A 25,788-nucleotide genomic window follows, 5' to 3' on the forward strand; every position below is an offset into this window, starting at 1 on the left:
ACTGCTGGTTCTGTTGTCACTGGGCATGTGATGGGAAGACATGAATTACTGGGCACTTCCACTAAGGACCAAAAAGATCAGTGGCTACTCCTGGGAGTATCCTGTCCCCTTCAGCTGTTTTGTGTCTTTCACTGTGAGACCTGAAGTAGTTTTCCCTCATGGGCCCTCGTCCCAGCCTTGCACACACACCAGTGAACTGTTTTGTAGAGTGTTCTGATAACAAGCACTTGATGAGTCAGGAATATTAGACTCCAACCACATAACATCCTGATGTTAGTAAAAGGCTAATGCTAAAGTTTGCACTGCAAGAGAAGGATGCCATTTAAATACTTTACAAACAACAATGTGCCATCTGTTCATTCATATAGACACCTGTAGGACCAGACTATGGTGGAACCAGGACTATACTTAGTGCAGGGATTTGTTTTGTTTATTTGTTTGCCCTTAACTCAAACTCTGTGTATGTGTGTGTGTGTGTGTGGTGAAGGGGAGAGGTAGTAGGAGATAAAAGTCCCCAGGGTTTTAGAACAGTTTGCAAACTATTCTAACAGGTCTTTTGCTCCTTTAGTGAACACATGAGAGAATTTCCTATTATTTAGGGATAGCTTATGCAATCATGGACTTCTCATAACTACAAGTGATAAGATCTCATGTCATGGTTTAAAGTCTTTTGTTCAGTCGTGGGTTTAAAGACTAGACTGCCTCAAGAGTAAAAATCTGAGAAGTGGAGCAAGGGAGGACAAGGTCAGCTTGGCAAGGACTGTGGTGGAGATGTACCTTCCTTTGTGCTGTTTGTGAACCTGAGCAGGTCACCTGAATGCTCTTTCAATCCAGAGCTGTTACTCTGTTATGATCGCTCTGACTCAGTACCTAAAACCTCAAGGCATTGTTTGCATCCTACTTCTGTCTCTGGTTTCCTGTGGGTTACTTCTGGAAAGTTCTCAGAAACCTCCAATGGCCTCCATTTTGTGTATAAAATAGGATGGTATTTTATTCACCTCATGTCAATGGTGCTAGCATAGAGCTTGGCACATAGTAGTCACCTAATAAGTAAGTAAATGAATTATGTTCATTCCCCTTCTGTGAGGCTCTCCAGATTCCCTAACAGGTTTCCCCTCTCTCTTCCTCTGCTATTTTTTTTTCTTTACTGTTCTTGTCACTCTATAATAGCACTCACCACTACCTGGTTTATTCTGGGGCCACTTGTATTTGTGTCTGTCTTCTCCACTAGAGTGAGACCCTCTGAGGTGAGGCACTCTTAATCTTGTTCCTTACTCTGTCCCTGTTGTGTTGTCCAGTACCTAGTAAGTGCTCAGGAAACAGGTGTGCATCAAAACCCTATCTCTGACCTCATCTCTAAAATGAGGAACAGGATGCATTCTGTGTGATCTTGTTGAGAATCTGAGTCCTGCACTGATTGGGAAAGCTGCACATTCTCCTCATCACTGAGGGCTACAGAGTCAACATGGCCTATTCTACCTGGATGGTCAGACAAGGGAAACTCTTCTTCCCATCTTAGCTCACAGTGAGGTGACTCATCTTGTTATTCCTCTCACCCATTTCACCTCTAGATATATACAAGCTGACCTCCGAATTGCTGGGAGAGGGAGCCTATGCCAAAGTTCAAGGTGCTGTGAGCCTGCAGACTGGCAAAGAGTATGCTGTCAAAGTGAGTTTCTCATCTGGATGCCAGGCTTTACTTTGCAAATAGTCATTCCTAGATTGTCCCAAACCTCAAGCTGTATGTTCTGCAATCTGGTGGCTCAGTAAGAATGGGGAAATCCAAAGCTGTAGGTAGTCAACTGGATTCAAGTCTTGGTTTTTCTATTTAACTGCTGTATAACCTTAGGCAAGTTATTTTACCCTTTCCATAAGTTTCCCCTTCTATAAAATGGGTATTGCGATAGAACATTTAAAGAATTGTGAGGATTGAATAAGTTAATGTGTGCAATGTGATTAGGCAATGCCTAGCTGTTTCTTACTACCCCAATAAACAAAGCCAGTTTCTGGGAGTGGACAGTCAGATTTGGAATTAGAAGCCCTGCCTGAATCTTTGTTTTGACAAACTGTTTCTTCTTTGACTTTGGGCAAATGAGAATCTGGGTAATCTATTGACTTTGGGCAATCTCCTAAAGACTCAATTCCACATCTCTAAATGAAGGTGATGATTCCTGCCCTTTCTGTCTCATGACTTAGTTGTGAGGATGGAATTAAAAATGAACTGGTAAAGGCAGTATTACACAAGTCTTATATAATAACAAGATAATACGGACTAAAACCTGAAGCAAACGAGCACTCAGCCTTGGGACAGGAGGTGTGGCTTCTAGCCTCATCGCTGCCTTTAACTAGGAGTGATATCAGAGTGGCTCACTTCACCACTCTGCTCCCATTGGCCACTCTGAGTGAAAGAAGGGATGGAGGTAGAGCTGTGGTTCTCCCAGAGTGAGGTCCCAGGATCAGCAACATCAGCATCACCTGGGAACCTGTGAGAAAATGCATGATCTGCCCCTACCTGGAACCTACTAAACCAGAAAATAGGGATGGCCCAGCAGTATTAATGTCATCAAACATCAAACTGTCCAGGTAATTCTGATTCTTACTACAGTTTGAGAACCCTGATGGAGGCTAGAGGGGGTGGGAATCACTCAGCCAGGTAACAGAGAACACAGAGAGCCAGGTTGCTTGGTATACACGTGTTTTCACCAAGCTCCCCAGGTGAATCTGAGACCCACCAGCATTTTCCTTTTTTGGGGGGTGGGTCAGAACTAGGACTTGAACTCAGGGCTTCACACTTGCTAGGCAGGCACTCTACCACTTGAGCTACTCCGCCAGCCCTTTTTGTGTTGGATATTTTCAAGATAGGGTCTCATGAACTATTTGCCCAGCTGGCTTCAAACGATGATCCTCCTGATCTCTGCCTCCTGAGTAGCTAAGATTACAGGTTAAGCCACCAGTGCCCGGCTCCCACCAGCATTTGAGGACCACTAAGCTAGAGAAAGGACCTTACTAAATCTGAGAGAACAATTCAAACTTATTTCAAATCAGCCACCTGGGCCACCAAATCTAATCATTGCCTTCTGGTGAGCCCACCAAACTGTTTTTTTTAAAAATTGTCTTTTTCAACTAATTTTTCACAGTTCCAGTTGTGGATTATGAAGAACACTTCAGCTAAGCCACAGGCTCAGTGCTTCTCACTGGGATGTTGCTTTACATGGTAACAAGAGAGTTAAACCTCCATCCCTTTTTGGAAACAGGCATAAATTACAAGTAATTTCTTTTTTAAAAAAACTGCATAAGTGTGGTAAAAACCACAAATATAAATTGATTTTCAAAGGTTTGATACAGTATGGATAACAGATCTATTTCTTCCAGGCTGGGTCACAGGTAGAAAACATGGCCATTAGCTCCATGCCCCTCTGCCCTGGCTTGGCAGATCTTTGGTTTCAGCAGTTCTTCCCATGTCTTACTCTCTGAAAGCTGCCTAGAGATGGGCTGCTTCTCCCAACATGGCTCCTTAAGACTTGGTTTATTACTGCCTTCCCTTTAGGCATCCAACTGATGAACCTCAAGCTGGGACGGACTGTCTGAATTATCTGATGTGAATTTCCTCTGAGCCTCCCCAAATAGTTGTCCATGTTCTGCTCCCCTTCTCTAGTGACCAGAGCCTTTTAGTTATCTCCTTTAGAGAATTCTGCTGTTGCTGGAAAGTTCTCCCTAACTTTGACCTGAACTGTCTGGTGAGTGAGACTGAATAGCCTGGTGTTGAATCACTTCTGTTCCCCAGTACTGTACCTAGTTGACAGCTCAGAAAATGAGTCAAATGGTTTACTAACAGACCTGGGCTTATTTAGAAAGTTACAGTTGGTTATAGATGTCTGTGCTTCAGCATATTGGAGACATTTGAAGTGTTTTGCCCAGCAGTGTTGGAAGGAAGGAGCAGGATCACACCATCTGAGCTATGAGGCAGGGCCAACTCTGCAGAAAATTTACCTGAAGTCTCTGTTTTCAGTGGTCTGGGGTTCTGCATGTCTGCAGAGTGCTTTTCAGAGGCAGCCAGTCCCCAGAGAAACCACCGCTCTCCTGTGGACTCAACATTTGCTGAGCATTTTCAGGTAGCGATGTAGCAGTAGCCTGTAGTATCGGAGCCTCTGAATGCTGGAAGATGCTGTTTAGGCTAGAAGCAGGTGTGGAATAGCAAGAGCTGTGGAATCAGCCCTGGGCTGTGGACAGGGTGCTTTACATCTTCCCGTCTTTTGACATTGTTGTAAGGGTTGAGCAGAGATTGGGTGTGTAAATTACTTAACCCAGGGCCTGCCTAAGAGTAAGTTCTCAGAAGAAGCAGTATTTACTTCTGCCTGGAGGAATTGTGGAGTGACATCTGGGCTGGGCTTGGAGACTTTAGTTCTTCCCAGTCATCCTTCCTCATCCCTATCCTTCCTCCAGCTCTAGAAGGATCTTCTGTAGAGGCTACCATTTCTTACCTGTAAGACAGAAAAGCCACCTTTCAGGACTAGGAACTGAGTAGAGATCAGTCTGTCTTGCTGCCTGCTTCAGTCTCCCTTGCACAGCTGAGGGCAACAGCCTCAGAGTCTTCCTTGCTGACATGTGTGGCCAGAGTTGAATATCCTCATCTGGGCTGGAAGCCCTCAGGTCAGTCTCCTGCTTCGCTCACAGAGCCATAGTGCCTATGTCACCAAGGCCTGCTCCAGACTCCTGCTGAAAACTGGATTCGGACTGTGTCTAGCCTTGCCTTCTCCCAGGAGCTCCTGTTTAGGGGCTGTTTTGAGTTCAGGTTGTATACATGACAGATTTTATTCTTTCATAGATCATTGAAAAACAAGCAGGGCACAGTCGGAGTCGAGTATTCCGAGAGGTGGAGACACTCTACCAGTGTCAAGGAAACAAGTGAGTGTCATGTGGCTGGCTTCCTACTTCTCTGGGGGATGCTTGGCCACAGAAAAAGTTATAAGGTTATTATATCCCCTGACCTCAGCACTTCAAGGTCATGCCTTCCCTACAATTGCATGTAGTTCCTTCCATCTTTCCATGGGGGAGAGGGAGCAAGGGAAGGAGGGAGCGAGGAGAAGCAGCAGTAGCCCCAAGAAGCCATCTTCTTTTAGTCTGAATTGCTGTAAATATCAGCAATCCAGCAAGGTAGAAGAGTAAGCACTCACTATCAGTGGCTATTTGGGGAGAAATGGGGTTTCATTTCCTTCCAGTGCCTGTGGAAGCTGGGCCAGCTGAGGGTTGCCTGGTAGAAATCTTCAGGGCTGCTTTAACGCAGACACGAGGTCAAAGAGTAGTGTTAGAATATTTGCTGCTTTTTTCCCTTCCCAGCACACTTACATCTATACAGGCACTGCTAAGGGTGCTGAAGCCAAGGCCAACAATCCTTGCTTGATAACTGGGCCAGTGGTAACCTCTGGCCTTGTGTTGGGCTGCTCCAAATGAGTGGCTCTCCCAAAGTGGCTTTAAATCAGGGTCACCTCTAAGACTTGCTTCCCCCTCTCTCCCTCCATGGCAGGGTCAGCAGGGAGCCAGTGGCCTGGTATTGATGGCTTTGTCATTAAGCTTGGAGGATGGGGGCTGCTGTTGATTTAACTCCAGGCACTACCTCTACAATCTTCTTTCAAATTAGGCCATTTTGACCATCTTATTTGGACGCCTTCACACTAGTAAAAGCCTGGTGTCTCCCCAAGTGGTCAGCATTTTTTTATGAGGGACAGATTTTTATTTTCAGCCCTGCAGCTTCTTAGTTCAGCATTAGAGACTCTACTTGGTTTATTTCATTCTTTCAAATAAAAAACCCCCCAACACCTCCAATATCCAGGCTGGTGACTTCCCTACTGAGTTACAAGACGACCTTGTTGGCAGAGCACTGCAGTACATGAGCAGACAGAGAGTGCTCACCGGGGAGGGCCACAAGTGCTGCAGTGACCAGAAACGTGGCCGTTTCATTAAGCAGCGCTTAGCAGTTAGGGTCTAGCAGTGCCCACGTTAGGCCCCAAGTCTATTTGACAGATGTTTCCATTTTCTCCAGGCAATGTAAATACTGCCCCGTGATTTATGGGCAAGAGGGAGGGCAAGTAATTATTTGCTACTTGCCTCCAGGACACACACCTACTATTCAGTGTTATTAGCCGCAATTGCTTCCAGTCGGCTGCAGATTTTATTCAGTTTAATGTGACCGAGACTTTTTTATAACTCTACCTAGTGGGTTTTAGGGTTGGGGTTTGACAGCACAGACTTGGCGAAAACACCAGAGACTAAACATTATGGAAAGATAAGGTGACCTGACTCTTGCTAACGCCATTGGCTGCTTCTCAAACATGGGTCTTTAATAAGCATTCTGATTTCAAGTTGTTTCTGTCCTACTACAGGGCATTGTATATTTTTTATTGTGTATTTGTAAATGGACTTTAATATACAATACCATTCCCCCTCCCCATTTCCCTCTCCTATTTTTCTCTATTTAAGGAACATTTTGGAGCTGATTGAGTTCTTTGAAGATGACACCAGGTTTTACTTGGTCTTTGAGAAATTGCAAGGAGGTACTTCTTGTTGAATATGTGTTTGGACTTCGGATTAAGACTCAGGGTGGTGATCATCCATCATGAATCCCAGAGACTTCTAAAATGAGTCAAGCTAATGAAAAGGATGAAGGACTTAAAAACTGCCCTTGATTTGGGAGAAGGGAAGCCGGAGGGAAGGATGATAATTAGCATTTTGCAGCGCTTAGAATGTCACCTGTGTGAACATTCAGTAAATGCCTTTTCATTATAATAGGAGTCATATATAGATACATTTAGTGAGCAATTTATCAATCCCCAGTTTTGACAGGCTCACTATTTAACTAAATTAAATATGGGATAGAAGGAAGCTCTGGCTTACATTGTGAAATCTAGAAAGGCTAAACAGAAGAGAGGAAGGCCCCATTGTTTGGGACACAGACCTAGGATAAAGGGGAAGCCAAGAACATGCCACCCTTCAAGTGGAAGGATGCCACTCTTGCCCTACACCATACTGCTGTCACCCACCCTTATATCACCCATATATCATTTAAGTTACTTTTCTGACATAGCAAAGGCAGTAGAGAAATGCTTTCTGTCCCATCCCTCACCCAACCATAAAACACATTTGCAAGGTAAAGGTTATAGAGATGTGTGGAGCTGAGTGGAGGGCTATACAAAGGGACTTGATGGTCAAGGGGGCATGCTTTAGAAACCAACAAAACTAAGCTTAAGTCTAGCTCCATCACTTGCCAGCCATGTTACTTTGTTCCATGGGCAAGGCCCTTAACCTTTCCCAAACAGCATTCTCCTCTGTAAAATAGAGATATTGGTAGCACCTACCTCATGGGGTTACTGTGAAGATTAAATAAGATAATTCATGCAAAATGTATAACACTGTGCCCTGTAGACATTGATGGTTCAATAAACATTAGCTGATAATATTATTAAAACAACCAGGTAGGCTGAGGATAGCCTTAGAAGTATGTAGACTATTACTCTGCCTTCCCTTTTAACAAATTTAGAAACAAGAGACTTACGATTGTAAGGCAAGTCAGAGCCTTGCTAGGAGCTTGTTTTCTGAGGATGTTCCCTAACATGGTGGGATCCTTTGACTGTTTCATCTGGCAGTTAGATTTTTGGCAGTCCTTTTCCTTCTCTGATCTCCTCCCCATACAAAAAAAAAAAACCAAACAAACAAAATAGACAATAAGTAAGCATGAGCCATTTTTAGGACACAGAAATTACATCTTCAGCCTAGAACTATAGGCTTCCGGTAGTGAGTACACACCACATGAAGCCAAGCCTGTTGTTGCCCCACCCCACCCCAGACTGTGAATTACATGTTTGGAATGCTGAATGCAGCTGGGTCTTCTGTAGCCATATCACTTAGAATGTAGCTGTACTGAGGCCAGACCCAAGGAGTAAACAGTGTGTCTGGCTCAGAGCAGTCCATTTCCCCAGCAGTCTGACTACAGTCCTGCTGATGGGAAGTCTGTACAGGCTCTGAAGCCAAACTACATCCTGGCTCCAACACTTACTGCTGCATAGTCTCAGGCAAGTTACTTAACCATTTCTTGGCATCTAGATGCCCATCTGTAAAATGCAGATAACTATCCATTTTGTGGTACAATTACGGTTGAGAATTTATTTAAAGAACATTGCACAGTACCTGGAACATAGTAACTAAATAACTGTTTCATTGCCAACAAAATATTAATAACATAGGGGGAAGTTCAGGAGGAAAAGTAGTTTTGCCCTGGTTTCTAACTTAGGTATCTAGTGGTGGGGGGGAGGGCAGTATTTCCACTGGAAGGGATGTGTTCTTGTTTGAATCTGAGCTCAGCTTCAGGGGAGGAAATGTCCCTAAGGTCTCCTAGCCCCATGTGTATTCACTCCTAGTTCCTTTTGTTATCAGAAGCCAAATCACTCCCATTGGCATTAATTTTTTTTGCCATATAAATAATTGTTCTCTGTCATTTCTGAACTCATAGACAGGCATAGAATGTAGCTGTCTAATTTTGTTCAACAGACAGACATATGCTGGGCCCTCCTCTGTGCCAGACATCATACTTAATGCTAGACATTTAGCCTTGAATAGGCCTATGTCCCCATCCCAAACTTGTGAAAACTTGGCCTCTGAGAAGTTATTCTTACTAAAGCCTGCAAAGGCATTCTTCCATGTCCCCTTTGCCCCTCAGGATCCATCCTAACTCACATCCAGAAGCGGAAGTACTTCAATGAGCTAGAAGCCAGTCGAGTGGTTCGAGACGTTGCTGTTGCCCTTGACTTCCTGCACACCAAAGGTGATCCAAGCTTCTTCCTTGGCTGGGCAGGTTGGGCTGACCAGGCTCTGGATAGCAAGGGAGATGGTACAGGCCTGCCAGGGGATTTATCCAGGAGGTGGTCTAGCTGGCAGGCAGCTCAAGATTTGAATATGCCTACCAGGGAAGGGGAAGTGGAGGCCGTCTATTATGGCTCCTAGACTACACTGTGAATGGTGGGGAGATGGTGGAGCTATGAAGCAGGATGTAGATACAGGAGCAAGAAGGAAGAAAAGGAATGAGTTTCACATCAGTCAAGGCATGTGTGAGTGTGTACACCTTGACTGTGTAGAGGACTCTCTTTTCTTGATGAAGAATGTAGAACTCATGCATGATTAATCCTACTATGAATATTTTAGTGTCATTCCTTTTAGTCTTTTGAAGTATGTGACCTGTTTCCCTTCAAAATTGGTGTGATAGCATGTGTGCAGTTTTTATGTATCTTGTTCACAGTAAATAAAAATATTTTTGTTTTGTTTTTTGTTTTTTAGTCAGGGTCTCACTATGTAGCCCAGGTTGGCCTCAGACTCTTGATCCTCCTGCATCAGCTTTCCAAGTGTTGGAATTATAGGTGTGTACAATGCACCAAACTTTTAAAAATGCATTTTTGTATTCATACACAAGTTTGTGTTGTCTGTCAAACCTCACAGTGGTAACTAAGCAGGTTGCCATTGTTTGAAGTACACTTCAGTTTATAGTCCCTTTCCAGGACTGATAATTTAAGAACTTTTGTAGTGAATTAAATCTTTTTGCAATTAATTTGTAAAGACACTTACATGTCTTTACATTTCCATAAATCTGTTGGACTATTACATGTTGAACAGCAGCACTGTGGGGGGAAAAATGAGTTATGGCTTCACTTCTCTTCCAGCTGTGTGTTCTTTCAGCAATAACACCTACCCCATAGAGCTATGGTGAGGATTAGGAGAGATGATAATGTCATCCATGGTAGTTAACACTTACACAGCACTCTTTATGGACTAAGCACTCTTGTAAACCTAAAGTACATGTATTTACTTATGTAGTTTTGTGCATCTTCTGTATGTATCGTGTGTGTGTGTGTGTGTGTGTGTGTGTGTGTGTGTGTGTGTGTGTGCGTGTGGTTTGCACAGGTGGGCATAGTTCCTGGCACATAGCTGTTCCTCATTAAATGTTATTTCCTCCAACCTCATCCCCAACCATGCAAAAGCATTTTTATTCTGAATATTAATTCCCCTAAAGTAATTCCACCTTCTGCCTGGTGGCGGATAGAGGTAGAGCAAATAATTTGTGACTTAGCTTCTCTCCCTTCAGGATTGTGGCCAGCCACCTTGGTTGTGAGTGCTCAGGACCAACTGTGCGCATGCCGCCCGCCCATCCACTTTGTGCCAGCAATCCAGTGTAGCTTGGTGAGGCAGGTGTCCAAGAGATTCAGGCTCATTGGTGCTACCTGGTTTCCTCCAGTAGCTGAAAGAGATCTGCAAACTGACAGTATCCATGTTGGGACCCTGACTTGTACCTGGGCTGAAAATTCCTAGAAGGGGGTGTCTGTACCTTCCACAGCATGATGAATAGCAGCAGTTCTGTTTCTGAAAGCTGGGATGCATGTAGGTAACACCTGCCTGACAAAGATTTACAACTGTTCCCCAAGCTACCTCTGTAGATTGCAAAACTGGGTCACGCTTTTTACAAGAGCTATACCTTGGAGGAGGGGTAAAGGCGGTTTGTTTATTTATTTATTTATTTATTTACAAGAATGCACTGAAGGGAATGGAGGCCTGTGCTGTCTTAGGAGCCGTGAAGTGCTTGTTAACGTCTAGCTGGCTAGTTGCCCATGTGACTAGAAGTTGGAGGGGATGAAAAACGATTTCCAGCTGAACTTGGCTGTTTTCTAAATAATTTCATGCTGGGAAGATGAATTGGGCAAGAATGGGTCAGCCCTGAAACAAGTTCCTTACTTTTAAATACTGGACACACTACAGCTTAACCTCTGGGAAATGAACCAGAGTGGCTGGATGGCTGGTGCGCTCACTCAGGTAGGCCCATTATTATAGCCTGGCTCCCAGAGTTCTTCCGACTGAGGGACGAGTAGGCCACGGGCACCTATTTGAAGAGTAAGGCTCTATGTGTGGCTCGTGATCCTTCTGTGGGAGCACTTGCTATAATGGAAAATATTCTTCACTTTTAGTGCAGCAAGCGGTAGCCTGACTCAATTTGTGCAGGCTGGGCCGAGTTGCTCTGGGTTCTCATTTCAATTTGGTGACTGATGAAGTTACTTAGCATGCTGGAGCTCAGTTTTTTCCTCTCTAGCGGAGTGCCTTAGGTGCGCTGGCACCTTTGCCTTCTAAGTAGGGAATCGGAAGGATGCCTAAGAAGTTGATTGTGCAGAGTTTGAGTAAGACAGAGTCTGCTTTCCCCATTATCCCAAGAGTCCTCTGCTAATTTCCAGGCCTTTGAAGGAGGAGCTATTTGACTCTTACTCAACCTCCCAGGCCTCATGTCTCCATGCTGTGCATACTGTGGAAAGAAGGAGGAAAAGGAGACTTCTGTGTTCTCCATCAGAACACCATGGCCCTGTCTGTTGGTTCTTTGTCCCTTTCTGTAGTTGGAAGATGACTTTCCCCTAGGTACCTTCTTAGCCAGATCAACAGCTTTTAACCCCTCATGAGGTCAGCTACTATTTGCAGTCCTCTGGCCTAAATGCTGGGGCAGCTTTCCTGAAGAACAGACTCAGGCCAAAACTGCTTTTGTCCTGCTACAGGCAGGGCTGCCTTGGACATCCAAGCAGGTGAGAAGGAAATTGGACAAGCCTTTGGGAGATTTGCTAACTAATACTTAGTCCTCTGAATATTCAAAGAATCACATAGAAAGAATCCATTGTTTTTGTTTTTAATCAGCTACACAGAAGAAATGAAGTAGAGCAGTCTAAGCCCCCTGAGATGCTCTTAAACAAGGCACTAATTATTTCTGCATTGCTGTTCCAAGCATTGTCACTTGCAGAGCTCTCTGCCTGTGCTTTGCAGCAGGCAGCACAATAAGAATTCTTGGTTGTCTTTGCAGTGATGAAAGTAGGCTGGCTGGGATTCATTTAGCCCTCTTATCCCTGCCAGACTTCTAAAGCCTCTGCTTCAAAAGAACTCACAGAATCAACTGCTTTTGGTTTGTGTCTCTGGTTACTTCTGCCTCCTGCAGCTCGTTGATTTTTTAATGTACCATAATTGGGAATTAATCTGCGAACAACAGCATTTGGAAAGAATTAATTGTGTGTGGAATGTTTGATAATTATGTGCATATGTTAACCATTTCTTTGCTGTTCATAATTTCAGGCATTGCTCACCGTGATCTGAAGCCAGAAAATATATTGTGTGAATCATCAGAAAAGGTATTTAGGGCCTGACTAGAATGTTACAGTTCATACAGATCAGGAATGCCACCCTGCTCCCAATACAGATTGTTTAGCAGTTCTCTTGGCCTCAGAACCAGCTGATTATTATGAATGCATGAGAATGTTGTACCTAATATGTAATGTTTCAAGTAGTTAGTTCTTGTTCTTTCTTTGCTCTTTATCATTTATGTTGGCTTAAGCCTGCAAGCTTGTAACATATATGAGACCTGCACAAAATTAATATTTTTTTGTCCAGCACACCCATCTTAAAGCAATTGATGTAAGAAGCAGCTGTTTCACATGAGCACATCCCATGAATGATATTTGGAATATGGTATATATGCCAGATGGTGTCCACCATTAGAACTAATAAATAGGAAGCAAGTTCTTGAAAAGACTTTGTTCCCATTTCTATTTTCAGAGGTGCCCATTAAGAAGAAAACACTGATGCTTCATGTGGAACAAATGCAACCTATTGTAAACATTGCCTTAACCCAACCTACTAATAAATGGAAGTGTTTTCATTTCCATCAGTGTGTGTGAATTCGACAAATCCTGTGTTTGAGAAGAGATGTAGGCCCTGGTAATGTTCACAGCTTCATATGTGTACATACAAGTGCATATGCAAGAGCAACATGTCTTGGTGTGAATGAAGCCATACTCAAACATAAGGAATGTCTATGAATGAATATATGAGTCAGCCTGCTACATACAGCTGTTTGTAGAGTTGATAATGTATTAGCTCTAGTAAGATCTTAGGACTTTTCTGTTGGTGGTTCTAACATAGTACTTTATAATTTGTCATTATTACAATTATTCATAATAATTACAGCTAACATTTCTCAAGTGTTTACACTGCCAGGCACTTCTGCATAGTTAGTATTTATAAAATGTCTTGAGGTAGAGATACAATTATTATGTTCATTTTATGGATGAGGAAACTGAAACTCAGATTAAGAAAGTTACTCAGCTGGCTGATAGGAGAGTCTAGACTAAAACTATGGTAGCCTGACCCCAAGACTCAATAGGTGTTCCAAACCTCCTATTCCTCTGATTTACAGGTCATTTGTTTCATGTGTTCTTCATGATATATGTGTTGTTGCTCCTTTTTTTTAGTGGTTGTTAAAACTATAGAGAGGCTAAATATCAAAGGACATTATCACAAAACTGAAAAGATAACTTACAAAATGGGAGAAAATATTTGCAAATCATATATCTGATAAGGGCTTAATGTCCAAAATATATAAAGAAGTCTTGAAACTCAACAACAAAAACACAACCTAATTTAAAAAAATTTTAAATGTCCTGAATGGACATTTTAAAGCAGATCTACAAATGGCTAACAAGCACATAAAAAGATGTTCAGTATCCTTAGTCATGAAGAAATTGCAAATCAAAGCTATATGTAGTAAAACACCAGTACACACCTACTAGGATAGCCATAATTTTTAAATGGAAAATGACAAATACTGGTGAGGTTGTAGAGGAATTGGAACCATTGTACATTGCTGGTGAAAATATAAAATGTAGAAAACAGTTTGGCAGTTCTTCAAAAGGATAAACACAAAAATACCATATGACTCAGAAATTCTCCTCGTATAAACCCAAAACATTGAAAACAGAGACTAGAATAGATACTTGTATACTAATGTACATTACAGTTATTCACAATAGCCACAGGTGAAACAACCAGTGCCCATAAACAGATGAATAGATTAACAAAGTGAAGTCCATATGTATGATGGGACACTATTCAGCCTTAAAATAGTGAAGTTCTGATATATGTTGCACCATAAATAAACCTTGAAAACATTATGCTTAGTGAAAGAAGCCAGGCACACAAAGATAAATATTATATGTTTCACTTATATGAAATATCTGAAATAGAGCAATTAATTAATAAAGACAGAACGTAGATAGAGTTATTTGGGTTGCAGGTAACAGAATGGGCAGTTATTGCTGGAGTTTAGTTCCTGTTTGGAGTGACAGAAAGGTTTTAGAAACATGATGGTGATGGTGGTAGAACAGTATGGATGTTATTAATGCCACTGAATTGTACATTTAAGAATGGCTTAAAAAGCCAAATGTGGTAGTGCATGCCTGTAATTTCAGCACTTGGGAGGCTGAGGCAAGAGGATTGGGAGTTTGACGCCAGCCTGGGTTGCATAGGCATTCAAGACAAGCCTGGTCTACACAGTTAGACTCTGCCTGAAAACAAACAAGAATGCCTACAATGACATTTATGTTTTTATCTTACCACAATGAAAGAAAGAGAGGCTAAGTGAAAAAGCAGAAAGAATTAGAAAAAGAAGGCTGGGAATAGAGAGTGGAGAAAGGAAAGAAGTTGGAAGACTTGCCCAGGCCTTCCTGGCAGGTGTACAGGTGAGCTGAGATCCACAGACCAACATTTTCAATTCCCTTTCTGTGTTGTCTTCCTTCTCTCTCCTTTGCAACACAGACATCTTACTTGGGCTTCACACACAAGTCACTTTGTCTTGGGCTCAGGCACAGAAGCCAGTTCTGCTACGCTTAACTGCTGAGTTGATGTCACCCAGTGTGACCAACCATCCAAGTTTTCCCAGAACTTTCAATGATTATACCAACAAAGTCCCAAGCAAACAAACCAAGACATGTTGATCACCTTAAGCCACCTGATGTCGTCAAGGCTTTTACTCCCAAGTTCTCTGTCCTACATCAAGTGGGCTGTGACGGGACTGTCTTTCTATCATTTGCTGGCCAGACTTCCATTCTTATCATACTAAGTATATAGCAATTTCACATTATCTAGTTCACCCATCTTTCTCTTTAGTCGGGAAGTAAGAAGAGAGCTTGAGGAAGAGCACACCTTGGAAACAGCCCTCAGATGTTAACCCAAGGGGAGTAAACATGTCCTTGTAGACAGAGTGGGCTTGTGTGCGATGACCATACAACCGTGCACTCGTTAGTCATGCTGGTCTCCTCATGCCCTCCAGCTTTTTAATCTGTGGCCTCTGGATTTTGTCTTTACAGGTGTCTCTGGTGAAAATCTGTGACTTTGACTTGGGCAGTGGGGTGAAACTGAACAACTCCTGCACACCCATAACCACACCAGAGCTGACCACTCCGGTACGTGCTGCTGTCTATTCTGGGTCCTTCCTGCTTTATGCATGTGTAGTGTCCGATCTAAAGCTGTGGCATGCAGAACAGAGCTGAGGAAGAAAAACCTATAGCACTTCCCAGGCCTGAATCATCCTTTGGCTCAGTGGTTTATTGGTAGCTCCCAAACCCACCCCTACCCTATTGCTAGTGAAACTGACATTGGAACTTTACTTTGGGCTGGGTCCTAGTGAAGAGACCAATTTTCTCCACAGTACAGACTGTGTCCTGACTCCTGTCCCAGGTGAAAACACACTACTCCCAGGCTGGTCCTGTTGCATATAAGATATGTGTATAACTCTGAGTACAATTCCCTCTGCCAAAGTCAGCACATCCCCCTTGTGGTGGAGGATGGGAGTTGTCCTCCCGACGAGGGAAGCAGTCTCTGTGGCGAAACTGTGGTGCCCAGCTACGTGCACTTAGGACTGCTTGTCGTTTTGCTTCTCCTACTTCATATTTCACGCCCAGATGGTGCTGCTGGAAACCACTTCTTTCTAAGACATCTCTTGTACGTACTTGATACACTATAATTAGAATGATTCTTTTGAGATTTGCATGCTTCATAAATGAGTTTTCCTAATAGCCTTTTTTTTAAGACATGCCTTTAAAAATGCCTATATTGTATCTTATTCTAAGCAACATTATTAGGAATGTTTCTATATTAACTTCTAACACACAGGGCTACCTTGTTATCAAAGTCATTAACTCTAATTGCCAGTAACAAAGATAATATCCTTTCTCAAGAGTACTCACCATCTTCCAATTAAATTAGCTTTGTGGGCTGGGAATGGGGGGCGTTTCTCAACCTGAAATAATGAAGAGGGGAGCAAAACGAATATGTTTTTATTCTTCTCAGCAGTTTTCTGTGCAAGGGTGGGAGAAATCCTGGATCCTGGCCTGGGTCTGCACTGCTATGCCCTGTGTTCCATCTTGGGCTTTGCCTTTCTCAGTATAAATGGGAGGGGCGATTGGGAAGATTGGATTTGTCATCAGAGTTCCTCTAACTTTGATGGTCTTCTAATTCTAAACCCTTATCTTTCCTTGCTCTGAGCTAGTGGGGAAACTAAGCAAGAATCACTTTAAGGCGTCCCTGCTGGATGGAACTGGATCTCCCTCCTAGACCACATTCCTGGCATTAAGTCCCTCCCTATACATGCTTGGTCTGATTATGGATAACTGAGGCAGGAAGGGGCACCTGGGGCTTCTTGACCAAGATCTCTGCCACTGAAGAAGGACCTGAAAACACAAGAAGGTGACTTGGAACTAGCCATGTGGTCCACAGAGCATGAGGGACTCAGTTTAAGCTTCTCTTTATGCCTTGGTGGTAACGGGCAAGCCCTCTGGCTTTCCTGAGGACCTCTGTTCTCTGACTTCATGTTCAAGTTACACTCTTTACTTTGCCATCCCTTTTCCTTGGACTCATTCTCTCTTCTTTGCCATCTCCCCTTGCCCCAAACCCTGACCCCACAGTGCGGCTCTGCAGAATACATGGCCCCTGAGGTGGTAGAAGTCTTCAGGGATGAAGCCACTTTCTACGACAAGCGCTGTGACCTGTGGAGCTTGGGTGTGGTCCTCTACATCATGTTGAGTGGCTATCCCCCTTTTGTAGGACACTGTGGGGCTGACTGTGGCTGGGACCGAGGAGAGGTGTGTAGGGTATGCCAGGTGAGTATAGCCCTGGGGCCCACCGCACAAGCCCTGCTGGGATCAGCATGGCTGTGGGGTGCCATGCAGGACTGAGATGGGTGATTGTTCCTGATCTAGAAGGGGTTTGCAATGCCCCTGCCTCTCTGTCAGGGAAGCCACAGATGAAATAAGGATAGTTGGGTACTCAGCCCAGCTGGAAGTTCAGGGAAGAATTACTGGAGGAGAAGGAGAAATATAAGTAGGATGAATGGCATAGGCAAAGACCTAGAGGTATGAAACAGCCTCATGTGTACAGGGAAGACGAGACAAACATAGATTGATGGTGGCAGGAGACAAAGCCTGGGAAATTGCCAGGAGCCAATTCACAGCAGGCCCTCTCTGAAAGCCCAAGGAATTAGGTTTCATTCTAGAGGCAGTATTCTCCACCCTCACCCCTCCAGCCCTCCACGTAGCATAGCCTGTGAAGGGCATTCTGTATTGTTTGGAGGTTTAGAGGAGAGTGAGAGGGTCTGAGAAGAGGCCCCAATCTATAGCATCTTCAGGCGATGAGCAGGCTTTGCAGCTGGGGTCAGTTGGAGCCAGGGTGATCAGATCAATGATAGGCACATCCTGCCCATCCTTGGCCACTGTGGCATCAGGAGGAATCTTCTTTACCTAGAACAAGTTGTTTGAGAGCATCCAGGAAGGCAAGTATGAGTTTCCTGACAAGGACTGGGCTCACATCTCCAATGAAGCCAAAGACCTCATCTCCAAGCTCCTGGTTCGAGATGCAAAGCAGAGACTCAGTGCCGCCCAAGTTCTTCAGCACCCGTGGGTGCAGGGGGTGAGTGACTCCAGGGAGCGATGGCATGCATCTCTACAGGTCTGCAGTGTGGTAGAGTGTTTGCTGTCATTCCAGCAAAGGCCAACCACCAGCCTGGGTGGGTACCCACAGCTGAAGGAAGGTGAGCCAGCAGCTTCAGTCACTACATGCAGAGTGAGCCGGCTCTTCTCTCAGCCCCAGCTGACCCCTTCATGCCATAGACTTGTCCCTAACCTTGGCCGCAGACCAAACTATGACTGACCCCTCTGGGGAATTTGGCACATGTCTCCAAAGGTTCTCACCCCAGGAGGCAGCCTGGTATTGTCAGTTAGGACCTGCATATTCTTATACAAAACCATGATTTGGTAAGAGCACCCAGAAGCAAGCAAGGCCTTGCTGTCCTGCAGCTTGTTTGGCTGCACTGGGGCATAAGGTTTTCCTTGTGGCCTGGGGGGTCTGGGTGCCAGGGCCTGCTAGGCAAGTGATGGTGTTGTCCCTAAGCTCAGAATCCAAGTCTTCACTAGAAAACATTTTTTAAACATCCTCCTTGGTTAGTCATGATACCAGACCTCTGCCCCTCCAAGGGGTCTGTGTGTCCTTAGTTTGCCAAGCCCGAGCCAGCCTCAAGTCACCCTGCCAGTGGAAAGTAAGCAAGCATTGCTAGCCTGTGTCACAAATGAGGACCTGATCTCAAAATGGCTCATTGGTTAATTCTCAGCCACCCCAGATTGAGCACCCACTCCATGCCAGAGCTGAGCAGCAGAGATAAGGAGAACCTAGGCCTGTCCTCAGACTCTAATGAAGAGAGGTAGACATTGCAGGACAGCATAATGGATGCTTGTAGAAAGTACTAGGGGCACAAAGGGGCAAGGGCCCACCTCTGCTTGGGACAAGGTTGGGGAAGTGGCAGAGAAGGGGACTGCTTCCTAGGGGAAGTGACCCTTGAACTGGGTTTTGGCAATCAGGACTTTGCCAGGCAGGGAGAAAAAGGTATACATTCAGAAGCCACTGTGATTTCAGAATGTACCTTTCTTGATTTGTTCTTGGAAGGTCTGATCCTGCAGACAAACATAGCCAAGTCCCCTGTGCTGGGCCATATGCCTATAGTAACCTGTCCCCTCTGGGCTAGCCTGGGTGGGGGCAGCTCTTGGAAGGAGGGAGCAGTGCTTACCCACAATCTGTCCTTCCCATTCTAGCAAGCTCCAGAAAGGGGACTCCCCACGCCGCAAGTCCTCCAGAGGTAAATGTTCCAACCACACCCAGTGCTGTCTCCTTGGCTTTGACTTTCTCTCAGGCCCTCAGCCACATTGGGGTGGAGGTGGGAGATGGGGAGCCCATCTTCAGTCCCAAGTACCCTTCTCCAGAGGGGTTTACTGGCCCCTTCTCCTCAATCCCTACTTCACTCTCTTCCATCCAGGTAGAACTATCTCTGTCTTCCCTTCCTCCACCTAGATTGCTTCCTCTGCCCCCCAGCACCTTTAAGGCCCCTCCTTGCAGTGTTTTCAAGGAAAACACCTGTTTTCCATACCCACTGAAGTCTAACTGCCAGTCATCATTTACAAGCTAAGGACAGACCTTATCTGCGAGTCATTCAAACTGGGGTGTCCTTCTGCTTTTAAAGTTGGTGAAAGTAGTGGGAGTTAGGGGCACTATAAGGCAGAGTTGACACATACACTAGTAGACAGAAAGTAATGATGATGATCCTCGTGTCTTAAATACTGAGCATACATCAGATGTGGTGCTAAGGGCTTTTAAAATACAGTAGTGTTGTTCAGTGACAGGGATAAACCTTTAAAAATGTATCAATAGATATATGATTTCCTTGGGCTGGAGGTGCAGCTCGTGGTAGATCATGTGCTTAGCCTGCATAAGGCCCTGAGTTCAATCCCCAGCACCAAAAAAAGGGGAGAAAAAGAAATGCAATTTTATCATTTGTGAACATCATAGAGTACTTACACAAACTTAGACAGTTGTGGTGACACTAGATGATATCATCAATGGGACCACCATCATTTATGTTGTGTGTCCTTGACTGAAATGTTATGCACATCACTGTATTAATATCCATAATCTTCACAAGTTTAAAGTAAGCCTTTCCTATCCCCATTTTGTAGGTGAGAAAATTGAGGAACAGAGAGATCAAGTTAACTTGCTCAAGGCCACACAGTAGTAGTATATTTGGCTACAGAGCCTTTCAACAGCTAGAGATGTTCCCAGCAAGCTCTACTCTATAGGGCTGGAGCAAAGTTGGATGGGAAACCCTTGGGGACCCAGCCTCATGAGCAGCTTTTAGGAATTACACAGGAAGATTTCATGCTGCCAGTCTCAATTCATTTACCTCAGCCACTGCTGCCCAGGTGGGGTTCCCATCTGATTCTGTGCAGCTACTCCAGATGCCTCAGATCACCCTTAGATGATTTATTTGGCAAAGTCAAAGTGCCTGTCATATGCTGACCCTAAGCTGGTTCTAGGGACAGAGACATAAATAGCACAGCCTCTGTTCCAGTGCTCCCTGCCCTGCCTCAGGAAGACCTGTGTGCAGAGTGGTAGAACCCAGAGAAGGGGTCTGCCCAGCACAGGGACTGTACTTGAGCTCAAAGGCCATTCTAGTCTCATTCAAGCAAGATTCTAAAACCCAGGCTTTAGAGAGCAGCTTGTGGTTCAGGAAAATAAGTCTCCCGGGAGTATAGAACCTTGCAGTGAATGGGCACATCCCCGGCATTGAAGTGGCTGACCCTGGGTTCTGCCTCTCTCTTGTGCCTTTCTTGGCCTCTGAAGGAACAGCAGCACCATGGACCTGACACTCTTTGCAGCTGAGGCCATTGCCCTTAACCGCCAGCTGTCTCAGCACGAGGAAAATGAACTGGCTGAGGAGAGGGAGGCCCTAGCTGAAGGCCTCTGCTCCATGAAGCTCTCCCCTCCATCCAAGTCTCGCCTGGCCCGCCGGCGGGCCCTGGCCCAGGCAGGCCGCAGTGGAGAAACAGAAGTGTGCCCAACAGCCACCGAACTGAACCACGCCAGTCACACCTCATAGGCCTAGGTCTGTCCAGACATTGCCCCCCTGGAAACCTGTGAGGCCAGAGTCTGCAGAGAAGGCAGAGGGGGCCTGCTCTACATCTCCAATCAGACTTCTTCCAGCCACAAAGGCCCTGGGGTTCCCACCCAACCCCCATTTCCCCAGGGTCCTTGGAGGAAAAAGCTTTTTCTGAAGAGGTTGTCTTTGAAAAGGAAAGCAATCACTTGTCACTTTGCATAATCGCCTGCAGCAGAGACATCTCTTTGCTGGGCTCCACCTGCTCACATGCCTGCAGATCCTGGATCCAGCCTGCTCTGGAGCTGAGGCTGCTGTGGCTGGGGCTGCAGCCTTCAGGGAGCCAGCTTCAAGAAGCTGACAGAGGCTACCCACATATATGCCTCTTCCCTCTCTGCACTGTCACCCTCCTCTGGCGGTCCTTTCACCTTCCTCTGTCCTCTGGATGTCCTCTTTGCCTGTCCTCTCCCTTGACTGAGCAAAGCTTTCCCCTCAATTCAGGAAGGGCAAGGAGCCCTCCTTCTTCAGGAAGCCAGATCAGTCTTCCAGTCTGTAACACGGAGAAGCACTTAATCTTTCTTTGCCATGACCAAAATGTGTTCCTCATTTATCATCCTCTTCCTTGTTTGTGATTGCTGCTAAAGTCAGTATTATTTCATTTAAAAAAAAAAGTTCTTTTAACCATCTTCTTCCAGCAAACATGGAATTTTAAACTCTCCCATAAGCCTATGGACTTTCCAGAGGGGAATCTCCATATACTTGGATTTTAATCAGCTATTTGCTACAGTCCTAATTGGTTTGAAGCTGTTACTATGATGAACACCTTAGAGACAGCGTCAGCGTCTGCTGCTGCTGTCCCCCAGGTATTGTATGAGAGTGGCACAGATCCAGGGCAGTTAGATGGAGCGCTGTGCCTGGGGTGAAACCAAATGGGAGGCAGCCCCACTGCCCTGGTCTGAAGGATGTGGTGCTTGCTGCCTGAGAGCATGAAAGTTGAGCCATTGTCAGATAAGCTGTTGAGTTACCTAGTGGAATAGATTTGTATATGTCAGACAGATGCTTATACAACACAACCACTATGATGCTATCATACATTGTGCTTATTTAAATAAAACTATTTTAAATTATAGCTGTGTTGTACTTAGTGGACCTTTCTTTATCTTCAGACCTAAGGGGGAAACAGAGCTCCAGGAATGAGCCTGAGCCCAGCCAAGTAGGGAGAAGAAGCCCTTGTGAGGACCTCCAAATACAACACCACATTTGATGCATAAAGCAAGATGGAGACATAGCTTTTCTGGTTTTCGATGAGGACATGAAATTCTTCAAACATATATCAATTACTTCTTCTGCCAGGACCCAGTGATGAGTAAGAAATAGCCTCAGCTTTTTATGGGCTGCCCATGAAGAGACTGAGGTGGTGTCAGTCACATAAGCAAACTTCAAAAGGCATTTTAGTAAATGTCCCTGTACCCACCCCAGGCAGGAACACATTTCCCCTCTGTCTATAGCATTACTCAGCCTTTATTGAAGAGCTCTTAAAGCATCCAGGATTACCCTTGTCTTGCCAGAGTTGGCAACCAAGAAAAGTGATACCTCTCCTGCCCATAGCCTCTTTGTACAGCATGCAGAGGACTTCCATTTACACTGTCCTGTGTAATAATCCCAGAGCTAGACTGGAGAAGGCTGGAGCAAGAAGGACCTGCATAAATCCCCAAGGAGGTGGCAAGAAGGTAGGGCTGAGCAGAAGTAGGGGCTCTTTGCTCTAGGCTCAGGCCATGGCCAGGCTACCAGCTGTCCCACACTGAATGCCTACATATGCTTGATGACCTCACACCCTCATCCCTTCTTCATCTACCTGAAGTGAGGGCAGCTAGGAAAGCAGACCTGCAGAATCTTGAGTCTTTTGACCTAAAGAGTCCCATCCCCTGGGAACCCAGAACCCAGACCAGTTCCAGCCTGGTCAGGCCTTCTCCAGGTTAGGCACAATAGTAATGTGACATTCAGGGCTTCAGGATCAAGCACTCTCCACCATGTCCCTACCCTATCTTGCTGAAGCCATTCCTCACGTTCCCACAACCATGCTCTCACGTGCTGTGCCCTCACTCACCTCTCCACCCTAACCCACATGGCAAGGCCCTATCCCTTGCACAGCTCTGCTTGCTGAAATGCTACTCGTGCCCACTTTGGTTTTGCTAGCATTTTTGTGCACTTATTGAGTAACAAATGCATTTTTTTTTTTTTTGTGGTGGTGGTGGTACAGAGGTTTGGCAGTATGGGGCCTTGAGCTTGCTCTAACACTTGAGCTATCCCTCCAGCCCAAGTAACAGGTTTATTCTAAGAAGTTTACTGGTATTAATTTTCACAACAATCCTATGAGGTAGGTACTTTTATTTTATCCTCCTTAACATGAAAAAAAAAAAAAAAGCAAAGAAAGGAAACATAATTTGACTACAGATGTGTAGCTAGGAATGAATGGTGGAACTGAAATTCCTTCCAGAGATGTTTAGGACCCAGAGCCTTGCTGCCCCAGTTCAAATTGCAGCTCAGCTGCTTACTGGCTTTGGGCAAGATAGTTCATCTCTGAGACTCACAGATTCTTCAGCTATAATTGAGGATGATGGTGCTTAGCTCATGGTGCTGCTGTGAAAGTTACAAAGTAGTAAGTGAGAAGTGTTGAGTGTGGTTCAGGTACACATAGGAGGTGCTCCATAAATGTTAGCCATGATGGTTTCAGTTCCATCTGTTGTCTCCTGGGGCATAATTATTCAAACCACAGTTCCAGTGGTGGAGATGAGCTTCCCCCTTCCTTTGGCTCAGGAAGTCCTCTGCCCAAAGGAGCCGCCATTGTTCTAGGGGAAGAGCCTATGGTAAAGAGCCAGAGACCCTGGGTTCTACTTCCGCCTTGGCTGCTATTCCCAGGGACATCTGGGAAGTCCTGGCTCTATTGGGCAGAGACAGTTATGGCAGATACTCTCAGGGAAGCTCTGGGATGGTAGACCCCTATCCAGGCATAGAACTTGCGATAGTAGAAGGCAGTCCCCCAACTCCAGGACTCACACTGGGCTGTGCCTTAGAAGAAGAATGCTGATCCCAGCCATCTGGAGTGTCTCAGACATCAGGCCTCATTCCTCAAATCCAGCTAGCAAGCCTTGGCCCCAGTCCCAGTACTGGTTCAATCAGACCCTGAGCACTCCTGTCTGAGGACTCTGGCCACAGGGTCTTCATGCCTCTGTGTGTCTGCCTGCCTGAGTTCTGGGGGCCTCCTCTCCATCCTGGCCCACTGCCCTTCACCAGACCCATTTCTACAAACAGCAATGCCTTGGTCCCATGCCAACTGCTCCAACTGCTTCCAGTCTAGAGGGGGCCTAGGAGCAAGGTCCCCCCAAGGCTGGCATTCTGTTGCCATGGTAGCAGTTGCCTTGGAAGCCACTTCACTGATTTCAGCAACTGAACCGTCCAAGAAAGCTGCCTGTCCCCCGGGGAAAACGGTTGAATTAATCACGCTCTGTTCCAGGGTTCTTACCCCTCAAGGAAAATAAACAGAACCAAACCAAGCTGGGACCCAGTTTCCCACTTCTCTTCCCCACCCTCACTCCACACTTGGATTTGGCACTTGTGAGAAGGAAAGAAGAAAAGAGCATAGACAGATACCCTCCAGCCCTTGCCTCACCAGGAGACAGAGGAGAGATTGTGGTGAAACCTAGCATGTGCCCATTACTTATCTGCACCCTGAGTCCTATAGCATCAGGAGGACCAAAGCTCCCTCGAGGCAGACTCTTGTGCTTGGGAGGGTGGGAACCCATGGGGCTTGGGCTCCAGGACCTTTGGCCACCTTCTTGGCACTACCAGCAGACAGAGCTCCCTTGAACTTAACTATTACCACAATATCTCCCTCTGATGGTGGATGCTATGATTTAGATATGGTTTAAGTGTATCCCCAAGGGTTCATGTGTTGGAACATTGGTCCTCAAAGTGACCTTGTTGGGAAGTGATGGGACCTTTAAGAGGTGGGGCTTCATGCATGATAATTAGGACATTGCCCTTGGAAGGGATTGGTGCAGGTTTCCTGGAGTGAATTAGTTCTTGTGAAAGATGGTTGTTACATAAAAGCCAGATTGGTTTCTCCACATTCTCTTGCATTCTCTTTCACCATGCAATCTCTTGTTCTCACACATACTCTGCCCTTATGGTGACATCCACCATAATACCATCCCCATGAGGCCTTCACCAGAGATCAATGGGTAAAGCCACCTACTCTTGGACTTTCAGCCCCCAAACTGTGAGGTAGAGAAACACCTTTTCTTTATAAAGTATCTCAGCCTCAGATATTTTGTTATAGCATCAGAAAATGAACTAATAGAGTAAGGTTGCCAATTCCTCCCACCTCAGATTAGACAATGTAGAAATTCACGAGACAGACATGTTAGAGGACTTCCCAGCTGAGCAGGAAACTGGTGCAGAGGTTCTATTAAGGCAACACCTCTGCCTCTCCATGTCCTGGTTTCCTTATCTGTTCCATGACAGAGCTGGGACAGCTTTGTATTTTGGTGATCATGTAACTGATAAAGGCTTCATGTGTTTCTTCTCCACATTCCCTCCCTTGACTCTTTCTGTGCCTGACGGATTTACAATGTCAAAGAAAAACCCTAAATTTGAATTTGGTCTCCAGTGTTTTGGAGGTCAGAGTATCCTGGACTCTGAAATTCCCAGTGCATAGGTATCCCTGCCTTCAGCCTCTACACCCCAGCCGTACTCACTACTGGCCCAGGTGCCCCCTGCACCCTGAGAAGCATGCCCCCTGGAGGTTCTGTCTTGCTGACAGTGTGTGGGAGGGCTGCCCTCAGACTCCTCTTGGACCACAAGAGGAGTCAGCACAGGCCCTGCCTGGCCCCAAGTGATGTAAACACTTAAGGGAGAGTGGCAGGGCATTGTTGGGAGTGTTCAGAGCTCCGAAATGTGACCTCTCAAGAACATGT

General features: G+C 45.4%; 1 protein-coding gene across 12 annotated transcripts in view; it reads left to right on the forward strand.

Annotated features, from left to right (window-relative positions):
* Mknk1 (MAPK interacting serine/threonine kinase 1) overlaps positions 1-25,788 on the forward strand; it is a 45,773-nt gene that overhangs the window by 18,323 nt on the left and 1,662 nt on the right. For 6 of the 12 annotated variants that reach the window (XM_074080228.1, XM_074080225.1, XM_020178021.2 and 3 more), the window contains 10 exons: positions 1,572-1,669; positions 4,826-4,905; positions 6,478-6,551; positions 8,711-8,815; positions 12,139-12,194; positions 15,207-15,302; positions 16,803-16,997; positions 17,638-17,802; positions 18,978-19,021; positions 20,560-21,941. In XM_074080228.1, the coding sequence (XP_073936329.1) occupies positions 1,572-1,669; positions 4,826-4,905; positions 6,478-6,551; positions 8,711-8,815; positions 12,139-12,194; positions 15,207-15,302; positions 16,803-16,997; positions 17,638-17,802; positions 18,978-19,021; positions 20,560-20,815 (1,169 nt within the window). In that variant the 3' untranslated portion in view covers positions 20,816-21,941. Of the gene's footprint in view, positions 1-1,571; positions 1,670-4,825; positions 4,906-6,477; positions 6,552-8,710; positions 8,816-12,138; positions 12,195-15,206; positions 15,303-16,802; positions 16,998-17,637; positions 17,803-18,977; positions 19,022-20,559; positions 21,942-25,788 lie in introns of those variants that run through there. The other 6 variants (XM_074080232.1, XM_074080230.1, XM_074080234.1 and 3 more) reach the window with 6 other exon arrangements.

This window comes from Castor canadensis, chromosome 7 (genome assembly GCF_047511655.1).
Source record: "Castor canadensis chromosome 7, mCasCan1.hap1v2, whole genome shotgun sequence".
NCBI classification, from domain to species: Eukaryota; Metazoa; Chordata; class Mammalia; order Rodentia; family Castoridae; genus Castor; species Castor canadensis.